The sequence below is a fragment of the Neodiprion lecontei genome, chromosome 6 (assembly GCF_021901455.1).
Source record: "Neodiprion lecontei isolate iyNeoLeco1 chromosome 6, iyNeoLeco1.1, whole genome shotgun sequence".
NCBI classification, from domain to species: Eukaryota; Metazoa; Arthropoda; class Insecta; order Hymenoptera; family Diprionidae; genus Neodiprion; species Neodiprion lecontei.
Window position 1 is genome coordinate 31,390,795 of NC_060265.1, and position 11,327 is coordinate 31,402,121.

At 41.9% G+C, this 11,327-nt stretch overlaps 1 protein-coding gene across 10 annotated transcripts; it reads right to left on the reverse strand.

The window, feature by feature from the left end:
• Positions 1-5,830: 5,830 nt before the first annotated feature.
• LOC107225301 (xaa-Pro aminopeptidase ApepP) lies at positions 5,831-11,094 on the reverse strand. Of its 10 annotated transcripts, none has more exons than XR_006905138.1 (8): positions 10,694-11,079; positions 9,444-10,571; positions 8,686-9,012; positions 8,437-8,567; positions 8,197-8,372; positions 7,720-7,894; positions 7,218-7,331; positions 5,831-5,938 (listed from the first exon to the last, which is right to left on the reverse strand). XR_006905138.1 is itself a non-coding variant. In XM_046744528.1 (7 exons), the coding sequence occupies exons 2-7, from the start codon at positions 10,723-10,725 to the stop codon at positions 7,772-7,774; spliced, it is 1,917 nt and encodes a 638-aa protein (XP_046600484.1). In that variant the 5' UTR covers positions 10,726-10,785; positions 10,879-11,077; the 3' UTR covers positions 7,546-7,771. The 10 variants fall into 10 exon arrangements, 7 of the variants coding, with proteins under 7 accessions (XP_046600484.1, XP_015521209.2, XP_046600486.1 ...); XR_006905136.1 differs by having other exon boundaries at positions 5,843-5,935; XR_006905137.1 differs by lacking the exon at positions 5,831-5,938 and having other exon boundaries at positions 7,178-7,331.
• Positions 11,095-11,327: the final 233 nt, after the last annotated feature.

Here is an 11,327-nt window from a genome sequence, read left to right on the forward strand (position 1 = left end):
ACGGGGACCAGTTGCGTAGGGATCATTAGAGACGAAGATGGTGCTGCAGCGAGTCGAAGGGCCGCTTTGACCTTACAATTAGAGAGAAGATTGTACTGTACAGATGTATATGTAGGCGAGTATGCGTTGTATAGGTATGTATGCCTGTAGAATCTCGGAACACGAGATTCGAAACCCACTGCCACACCCCGGCAGCTCGGTTAAACCTGTTGCTTCGTCACAATCGTTGTGTTCCTACCCAGCTGGTCGGTAGTTGGGGGTTGTTGAAAGTGACCGGCCGTGCGTTCGTAATCATGTTACGCTGCCATTGAATTCGGCATTTTAACGAATTACCGTATGACGAATGCAGCCCTTGCTCGAACTGACTATTGGGCACACATCGTGTTACCTGTTCACACTCGGTTCGTATTTTTCGTCCGTTCCGGAAGACGTTACACAGTCGAGTCAATGATGTTAATTAGAAAGAAAGGATCTTTTGAAATTTAGAACTTCAACACTCGCCGTTATTTCGGGGTTGAAAATTCGAGTTCTTGAAAATTGAACACTCACCCGTAAACTGAATTAATATAATACATGGATAAAATTAAATTTAACTAGCGAGTATGTATTACGCATATATATATACATATATATATATATATGTGAGTGATGGGATATAGCGATGCTAATTTCAAAAGGGCTTATATACTTTTATACGTCCTTCTGGTTTTACAGAGTTATCTAAAGCACAAAGGGCGTATAAGTTTTTTTCTTCATTGCCAATCGTTTCGTAGACTTGATTTTAAAGCTAAATATTGAAAACAAATTTTCAAAGCCAAACAGGCAAGTATTTTTTTTTTTTTTGTTCGATATTTATGTTGAAAGTAAGTCTACGGTACATTTAACAACGAAAAAAAAAATTACACGCCCTTTTGGCATTAGCACCGCGATATGAAGCACGACGAATTTGCGGCCCAACGCCGTGCCCGTCCGACCTAGGGTCATAAGAGCGGGCAGGGGGTTGCGGGGAAAGAGATTCATTCAGAACTGGCACGTGTCCGTGGTGGTATATATTCTGGTATGCTCAAGTATACGTGCCCGTGTGCGGTGATACGGTGCGAGTAGGATACGCGGGTGTCTTTTCGTATACATATATGCCTAGGTTGCGCATGTAGATGCGGCACATACACCTGAACGACACACAAGTACCCGTGATAGCAAATCGACGACGGTGTTCATCGGGGGGTGGGGATATGGCGAGGGTGACGGTAAGGGGTTGCTTGCCGGAGGGGGTTGTTGCCAGGCGACGATGCCCAGGGCCGCGGGTTGCCCCTGGTGACTGTTGCGTCACTGCGGCGTCGGGTGACGTCACGCGACGCCAATGCCCTTGACCGACGGAAGAAGCAACGACGCAGCCTGCTGCTAACAACCCCAAACTGCCACGCTCCTGCTCTACCCTACCCTACCCTACCCTACCCTATCCTACACTACCCTGCCCTACCGTACCCTATCCTACCCTACCTCACCCCCGTGAGATTCTGGCATACCCTTTGGGACTCTAAATTCTAGAATGATCCACCGGCTGTTCGCAGCAGTGCGTTAAGCGAACCGAGGTTACGCAGTGCGTGACGAATTTACTCCCAAGTCTGAGGGATGCTTATCAATCGTGGACGTTGCGAGAGTAGATTGAACGCAGATAGCGAATTGATAAAAGCTGTGGGAAGAAAAATTTAAAGGATAGATAGATATACTCGTACACCGCATAGCTTCCATCTCTACCTATGCGCAGTGTGTAGATTACTAACAATAAGTGGGGATAAGCGGGCTCCGAGAGATACTAGATGTCGTACAGCTTGGAAGCCCATATTTATCAGCTCTCATTTGAATTTAAATTTCACTTAAATTTCGAGTGACGGTGACCAATGCCTTCCTACCGTCTGATTATTATACGGAGTTTAATGAGCTTCATCACCTTTACCTGCATGGGGTATAAAAGACTGCTCTCCGGCGCTCTTGCGGTCTTCCTTGGTATAGTCGCGCGCTGCGCACCGCAGTACATATACCTGTTACGGATTATGGCGCCTGGGACTGGTTAGAGGACCAACGCCCCCAACTCTAAATATCCCGATAAAAAAATTTCCATGCGTTAAATACACTCAAATATACGGAATGAGGTTCAATCTATAGATTTTTTTTTTTTACAATATTTATTGTTAAGAGAAACCTATGCCTAGAACATAGTTGTTCCTGAAATGGCCCGGTTTTTTGTCGGAAACAATTACATCGTTTATCTCACTATAGCAGCGAATACACAAGTGCTACAGACAAAAGTTTAAGAAAACAATTGTTCGTCTTGAAATTTTCCACGAAACTGGTTTTGTCGTTGTATACTTTTTTCACCCTCAATAGTTACGGAAATATTTGAGATCGAGATATACAACTCTATATCCTTTTTAGTTCGTCACTCTGTCTGTCATTGAATGTTTTACAATCATTGGTATTGGTAACTACGTATATTGAACATTGGAGACAGCTGTATGAAATAATTACTATCATAAATCAAGACTAAAAATTGTTATTTTGTCATTCTTTTCGATACCACTAACAGTTTAGCCACCAAAGCGGTATAAACGATTAAACTATTTATCACGTAGAAGGAGGCCATTCGCGGACAATTTAACTCTGACATTCAGATTACGCGAATCGAAATACAAGAAAAACAACCGAAATTACCCTAACACAATGTGTACAATCAATGATATAAATAAAAAATTTATCTAGCACGAAATTACTCTCATTTCGTTCACCACGGTTGCAAAGATACTTTTTTCCGGCGCCTGCGCGGTAGGTTCAATTTTCGAAACCTGTGGAGCGTGCGTAAATTGTGCCCCATTTCCGAAGAGTGCGGTAAAACGACGTTGGCTTTTACACATTAAGGCCTTCTTTGGCGCATGAGCACTTTTAAACAGTTCAATTTTACACCCTTATACAAATGAGCGTAAGTTACCTGGCCATAATTTTATGCGCTGGCATTCAACTTTCGTTGACAGGTATTGGAAAAAATAACGCGTCGTCACACGTGCGAATGGGCGAACTCTGACTCGTGTCATTACGCACTCGCCTTTTCGGCTCACGCTGCTAACCTTACAATCGTTGGACATAGCCCACTTTCCGCACTTGTAACACAATACAAGTACCATTATTGATTTTTTATTGGCAGAGACGGTAGAAAGATTGAACTGACAGTAATGGCGCCACACGGTGAAATTTGTTAGCGTGGAATCGCATTGGGTCTTTGCACTCAAGTGTGAGTACCGGGTGCACGATTACATGTTAGCTACTCCGACTCATATCTATATTGTGCAAAAAGGAGAGATAGATTTTTAGACGCCCGAAGCATCGGGGTTGACCTCGCAGATTTTTTTTTCTCTAGCTTCCCGTGGAACGGCGCCCCTTGCAGAAGGGCGCTCTGGACAAGCGCCACGCTCACCTACCCCTAGGTACGGCGCTGTATTCGTAATCAATGTAGTCGAAATATATTCCAAAAATTTTTTTTAGTGATATCTTCCATTTTTCACGAGCAATTTGGACTTTACAGTTCTGATTTATCTCGTGATTGCTCTCCACGGCTCGATTCATCACAGTTTACCTTTGACATTCGTTTTCTCCCAAGCCATCTAAAAATTTACGAATAATTCCGTAGCAAAGCGGATTTTCGCGTGGAACATCGCTCAGTTAGGACGTGTCTTTAACGACATCCTAATTTTGAATGGCTCACTATGGTTACCACAAATGGCCCGAACACAATTATTCGCGCGCGAACACGAAATTTCAAGAACGAACAAAGTTGATACGCACGAACGATGTGCGGGCAAACCGTTTGTGAGTGCAAAACGGGTGAAGCCAGTACGCGGTTTAAGATCTTTGTAAAAAGTGGTGAACCTCCCTAATAAGGCGGGGAACACCTTGGGTCACGCAATGCAGTTTCCGCGTGGGCAGATCCGCCGGTTCGTAGATGCGAGCGTTTTCTCGCTTCATCGGTCCTTCCTTAGCTGGTTCTGTCGATCGGCCCGTTGATCGTTCGTTTCGTTCATTCATGAAACGCAGTTCAGTGCGCGCATGCGCCGCGTCATTGAAGCTCCCACTCCGTTGTTTGAAAATGTACATCTGCATGCGCACTGTATGTGTAAACGACGATGCGTATTAGTATGAGTTGTACATACAGCACACAGATGCGACAGATGGTGCGAGTAAGCAGCTGTGCGATTCTGGTGTGTGTCGGACACGCAAAATCTAGAAGTATTGCTTTTGATTATGATAGGTTTCCCCGGGTTTTGCACAGGGCAAATGGGCGGGACTAAGAACTCAGGATACTCGTGCGACACATACGACATCATACACCTCCAAATAAGTAGTCGATTTTCGTTCAATCGATTTGTTCACCCGGCCGGATTCGACGTACAAGCATGTTACAATTATATGATAAAATACACGTATTACAGTAATCAATCGATTACTTACGCATGATTGTGACTTAGTTGTCATTCACACTCGAATCGTTCTATACTTCCCGTTTAAGAAATAATATATCTATATGTTGTATAAAAAATGTTGAAATTTAAATGAAAATTTGAACGGTATCGATTATTTTAGTTACTGCATGACGATGTAATTGTAAAAAAAAAAGGCTACAGTGGACATGCAACCAACCTAATATTTCCATAATGAGTATAGGATATTCAGCTTGCTTTTGGAACATACACGAAATGTTTACGTATAAAAATTATTCAATCGACGCGACCCAGGAAGTGAGGCTGTCATTGCCAATTCCCACAATGTATTGACAAAATCACAATGGGCTCGGAATATATTCACTCTTATTCCATCTATTGATTATTAATAGGACCCCAAACAACTCTGATTGCAGAGATTAGTTGGTTGATAGTATTAAAAGAGCGCAACCGTGTTCCACTTAACCGATGATGACGGGGTTATTCTAATTGTAAGTATGTTGAACGGCGGCAAATTGTATTAGGATTTGGCTTTAACGGGTCTCATAGGATTTATCAATTGTGGCTGGCGCTAATTGCGTACGCACTTTCAACTCACACCTCCAAATTAATATAATTCTAATTGATTCGTGGGTATTTGAGTCATTTCGATGGAGCCTGTGATCCCTCTTTCAGCATATTAATTTTCTTTCTAATCAAACTCACAATTTATACGTTACTAAAATACAAACGTGATGGATTCATCTTGCAGTACGTTTCACAATACGCAACCTGTTGACACATGATTAGTTCACGGTTTACAACCACTGTTTAGGATGGCGCCATCAACTGGTTTGGAGCAGAGAACGTGTATAACATGGTAGAGGAGTCCGGACACCCTCCAAAATGGATGGAGTAAGGCCGTATTTATATTATTGTATTGGTTGATACGGACCTTAAACCACGCATAGCATCGGCAGTGAAGAAACGTCCTCAAGTAGATAAGTGAGACGAATGTAGAAGGACTACATGCCTTCTCCTTCTACGGCAGTAGCATACCTATCGTAATTGAATGCCCCGGGCACTAATTGTAAGTTGACATAATCCGAATAATAAGGTGTGGAGGTTATGGATTTGTTAAACCTGCTTTGTCCGTGAACTTTCGCGGCTTGATGGAATGTTGACAAGCAAGCGATTACGTCGAACAGAATCATTGATACAATGGCAGTATCAGTTGTTACGTGTATCGATTATTCAGGGACTGGCAATATGATGGTTTAATTTTTTTTTTTAAATTGAAAAACTCACACCACGGTAAATGCGGAGCATAATCTTTTAAAAGGCAAGGCATACATACGTACAAGCGTGCAATGAAGAATACAAGACGCAGCCAAGTTCAGGTACCGACGGCCTGTGCTACGAGCGCGAGTGCGCGGAGTGCCTGGCGAGAGTTGACCAATCACAGTCTGCTAGACAAAGGAGGGACGTAATTTTAATACTTCTTTCCTTCTCGAAGCCGTTTACACTTATGCGATGCGGTATGCAATGCTTCCTTCATGACTATACTTATGTTTCCACCGAGGGTACAAATCGAGTTGAGAGTCGGGTTTCCTCGACTGTTTGCTTACTGTTTGCACCGGACCTACGGCCCTGGCGACAATAGAGCGAAGTTCAATCCCGTTGGCAGTGCCAAAGTAACCCAACTCGACTCTTGTTGTTTCAACCGATCGCTTATTTTCGACTCCACGAAAAAATTGTTCAAGCTAGAGTTTGGGTAAAAAGTTGATGTTTCCACCGCGACGGCGCTCGCCCCAAGCCCTTCTCTCTCCCGATTGGTACCCTCGGTGGCAGCATAGCTATGTGCATCACTGATAGGTAACCACACTGGATAGACGATCGCCTAGGCTTTGCTGCTAGCAGCTCGGCTCAAGTTGACTGAGCGCATGGCAGCCATCTTATAGGGCGACGATCTACTTTATGCGCGGGCGATTTAAAAATGAAAACTATTTGTGAAAGTCACACAAGCTTTCATAACAAATCAATTCAATTTCATTAATAACAGCGCGCCAACCGCGATTGGACACGTTCCCATGGAACAACACTTGACTAGTTAAGAAAATGACATGACAGGTGTCGTTGTCCCTATAAGATGGCGTGGCGATTCCACTGTTTCATATCGCGCCACGCTCACTGAACTGCCACGCTGGACAGAACAATCCTCTATTCATGTAGTTACGTGTGAATGATGTGTATATGCTCCAAGTACGAACCATACGTAACATCACCCAATCGCATGGACGATTTCAAGACAAACATTACAGATACGTTCAGATGATTCGTAAATCGCTTTTATGCTTCGCATTAAATCAATGAGATGTAAATATTGCTTTCGAACTTGGTTTTTACCATTTTCTCTGAAATTTTAATTTAATGATTTTTTTCAATACGGTTGTTTGAATTTGACCAATCCGGTAGCATCTGTGGCTTAAGACACGGGAGAGCGAATAACTATCAAATAACTACCCGCCAATCCGGTAGCCGAACCTGTGGCCTTTATTTATCCACGCAAACGCAAACAATTCAAAGGGGCGATTAAAAAAAAAAAAAAAATCATTCACTATTTACCGAATATCCGTGAAAAAATTAATTTCGTATTCTTTCCAATTTTAATTTTACGATATAATCATAGCAAAAAATGATAAAATTCCTATTTATACTTTTGAATAATCATAATCAGCAGTCGCTTACTTGATTCATTTGTGTTTAAATCAAGGAATTTGGAAACTCTCATCAAAGTCGATCACACAAATTTGCCACAGATTGTCGGATTCATAGGCACTTGTCTCAGAGAAAAAATATAGCCTGAAGGAAAAAAAAAAGGAGGTTATTATCATACCATCAATCCTGAGGATGAAAGGAAAGTTCTCTAGTGGACAGATTAATACATGGAGATGTAGTCCTGGATGATTCGGATTCATAATCAATATCCATTAATCTTTCCACTGAAATTATATTGGGAGGAAAAAAGCATCATTATCAGACGAATATGAATGTGCAATATGCTCCAATGATAACATCTCTTTTGAATTTGGCTTGTATTGATGGATTTGGTAAGCTTGATAGTATATCTAGTGCTCAATTATTCAAAATTGACTGGGTATTTTTCAACATTGTAAAGTAAGATTGGAAATAAGTTTTGAACATCTGATAATGGAATATAATACAATGCTCAAAAGTAATTGGTATTTACATGTCATTCTTATGCCGACATTGTAAGAATTGTCGTTTTTACGAAACAATTGTTATCTGGTTATCGGTACCGTTGCACGTCGTAGCCAAGACAGGGCTTGCCGGTTGGCTTCTCCTTGCAACAGAGGACCCACTTTTTTCAGACACTCAGCGTGATAACAATTTAAGTAGGCAATCTATAAGAATAATAATTGCAGAAGTAAGTTCTGTGCCCCTCTCCTCTCTAAACGGTATGAGAAATTTGCGAATATTAAAAAAACCGATGAGAATACTGGAAGATAACAACGCTGAAGCTATGTGACGATATATATGTTTTCATCGCAACGTTACTCAATTCAGCGGACAAGCATCAGAATTGTTAAAACACGGTTCAATCAGGTGTTTTCTCAACGAGAATCACTTCATGCAAAAAGTTTTTGTGAATTGATGATGATCGACTAGCTTCAGTATCACTGGACAATATAGCCCAAATACATACCTCCTGATCAGTGAGAAGAGATGTATCTAGTAAATTGCTCTGTATAGGGACCAAGGTGACACACTCAAAGGTGAGGAAGCCTCGAGATTTAAAATTGTATGGGGTAGCTGTTTCCACAATGACTTCTATATCCTCCAGGCGGATGCCAAACTTTTCATCCTCGTAGTATCCTGGTTCTAAATGATTTCAAGTCGTGCATATTACTTGATCTTCTTCATGAATTGATTTTACACCTCTTACCGTTGGAGAGAAACATCCCGACCTGTAAACCAGGGTCATCGGGATGCGGACGCCATGAAATACCCATTGGTCCCTCGTGAACGTTCAAATATGCACCAACTCCATGTGCAGTGCCATGCAAATAGTCTAGCCTGTTTTCATAACCATATATTAAATCTTGTCAACCTAACAGAATCAAGAATTCAATATGGATCACTTTTGCGCAGATTTTTCTATTTTTCTGCTTAACTGGAAGAAGAGCTACCTTACCCAACTTCCCACAGGCTTTTGCGTGCCAAAATATCCAGATAGTTGCCCTTGATCATTGTAGGAAAAATAGCACTTGCCAGAGCACACTGTCCCTTGAAAACGCGTGTAAAACATTCTCGCTCAAAAGCGGTAGGCGATCCAAAATGCACGGTTCGAGTAACATCGGTAGTCCCATCGCGGTATTGGCCACCGGAATCACAAAGATAAAACTCCCGGTCATTGATAGGAGTGTCCGTTTCAGGACTAGGTGCGTAATGGATAATAGCACCGTGTGGTCCAACTGCCGAAATAGTGGAAAAGCTCGGTCCAATGAAATCTGCTTGTTCCCTATTTTGGTAAAATTTCTAGTGATCAGTATGGTTTGAAATATGTGGACAATAAAAGTTTATTGTGTGACAAGCGCAGAAAATAGGCGAGATCCGAACAAGTGTAGCTTGTAGCATGAGCAAAACGCGAATGTTGTAATCACACAAGTTAGATAATCGTCGATCTGCATATATCACAACAAGATATCGGCGCGCAAAGTTTGATTGGAAATGCACCAAGGGGAACAGTGTGTAAAATTAGGTTATATGAAAGTGCGCATGCATGAATCTTGTTTTTCGGTACTTAACATACGATCTACAGACTTTAAAAATCAAACTTTCCAAGCACGTGTTCCACAATGTATGTTGTAATTTTGCCAACAATCCGGATATAAACGACACTTTACAAGATCATGCAGCAATAAATTTCATTAAACATATACTAATACTTACGCTCTGAACTTTTCTAGTTGAGCAGCACCAGAAAGTTCAGTAACTGGTGATTCACCACTTTTAACCATTTCTTCCAGCCAGGCAAAGTATTTTACAAGAGCAACACCATCTTTAAGATGAGCTTTCTTCATTCCTTCTATTTCTGTAGGGTTCTTAATGGCTTTCATTATACAAATAGGCGTGATGTTGGTATGCAGTTTATTATGCATCTCTCCTGAGCCACAATTGCTGTGCAGCGCATAGCTGGAGCTGTTACTGATCCAAGTCTTTTCGTCACTAGCAGTACTTCTTTCTTTCAAATACGTGCCAATTGTGTCATATGGATGATATTGTGGGTCCACACCCTCATCTTTAAGCTGTTGCCTTGCTTCCTGCGTAAGCTTCAACTCATCAACAAAAATGTGCAGTTCATCCAGTGTAACAACTACGTAAGCAAAAAATACAGGATTGTAGTGAATGTCGCTTCCCCTCCAATTAAGAAGATAAGCGACTTCATCAAGAGCCGTTACAACCAGTGTAGTTACACTTTCCTCTCTCATAGCTTTGCGGCAAAGCCCTACTTTTTCTCCTGCTGTTTTTCCGGTATATTTCAAGGGCTGAGCTACTATTTTATTGGATGGCATGCCTGGTTTGTCTGGTCCCCAAACCAAATCTACAAAATTTTTTTCCAGTGCGAGGAAACTATGTCCAGCTGCGACAAGGCTGGCATTTATGGCTGACCACGCCATATTACTTATCAAATTTGGATCAACAGCGACATTTGAGTTTGCGGATAAATTTGAAGCAAGCCAAGAGCCCTGTGTAGGAGTGCCGGCGACTCCCTCCTTCATCAGCGTCCATGCTTCAGGTGGATCCAATTCTTTTGTAGCCTGCGCAAAATATCGCCCATCTGTCCACAGCAGAGCTTGATCTTGAGTTATAATTGCCATTCCAGCCGAACCACTAAATCCAGAGATGAATGATCTGCGCTGATCTTTTGGTGCCAGGTACTCGGACTGATGAGAATCTTCCGATCCAACTATATAGGCGTCAATCCCTTTCTTGTCTGTACCTACAGTTGCTGTCCTCAGCAGGTCTCTTAACTTTTTCAGCTTGGTTGCCCCATTCCTGGTTGTCATTTTTTCGTCTCTGCAAATTGTATTTAACACGTTAGTAACGATTCTTAGTCTTGCAGTATTTAATATAACATAAATAACGAAAATTTGAAAATAAACGGTGAGAAAAAGTAAAATGAGATCGAGCTCGAATACTTTTCGTCACGATCCTCTTCGTACCCGGTCATTTTTGAGGTTAGGTAATCCAATATTCAATATGCTAACGGTTAAGTTGCAGGTTGCTGCACCTGCGGGTCGAGTCCATACGGTTGAACAGGTTTTAACATGATATCTTATCAATCGTAATGTAACGTTAATCCTATTTATCGTCCAAACATTACCGTTGACCGTTGTTGCAATCGCCCTGTCTGTTGTCACGCAGATAATATTGACGTGACGCCTGACAATGGCTGACAAGATTTTTACCGCCAAGGTTCGCCCCGGCGTTGACTTGTAAGCTTATATGGGCTTATGTGTGACTTCTCAGGGCAGTCCTGTGTTCATGTGTGCACGTCACCGACGGCTGCGTACAGGCTACGCAACAACTTTACCTACCGATAGTTACTACTTCCTTCAGTCAACGAGGTGGCAATGATTCTATAAAATTCCAATCACGACTGCTGTGCCGACATTATGATAGGAATCAGCTGAAATTTTTCTATTATCATGCAGTAATATACAGTAGAATCTCGATTATCCGAACCTCGATCATCCGAACCGTCAATTATCCGAACGATGACTTATTGTTAGTTTATCCGAACGCTCAATTGTCCGAACGTTGGCGCGAAAG

Coding starts and splice junctions, on each gene's coding strand:
- LOC107225301 (XM_046744528.1), bottom strand. CDS start 10,725: ATGACCGGGTACGAAGAGGATCGTGACGAAAA. Junction 9,013..9,443: donor CAACTAGAAAAGTTCAGAGC/GTAAGTATTAGT, acceptor TTACCAAAATAG/GGAACAAGCAGATTTCATTG. Junction 8,373..8,436: donor CGGGATGTTTCTCTCCAACG/GTAAGAGGTGTA, acceptor GAAATCATTTAG/AACCAGGATACTACGAGGAT.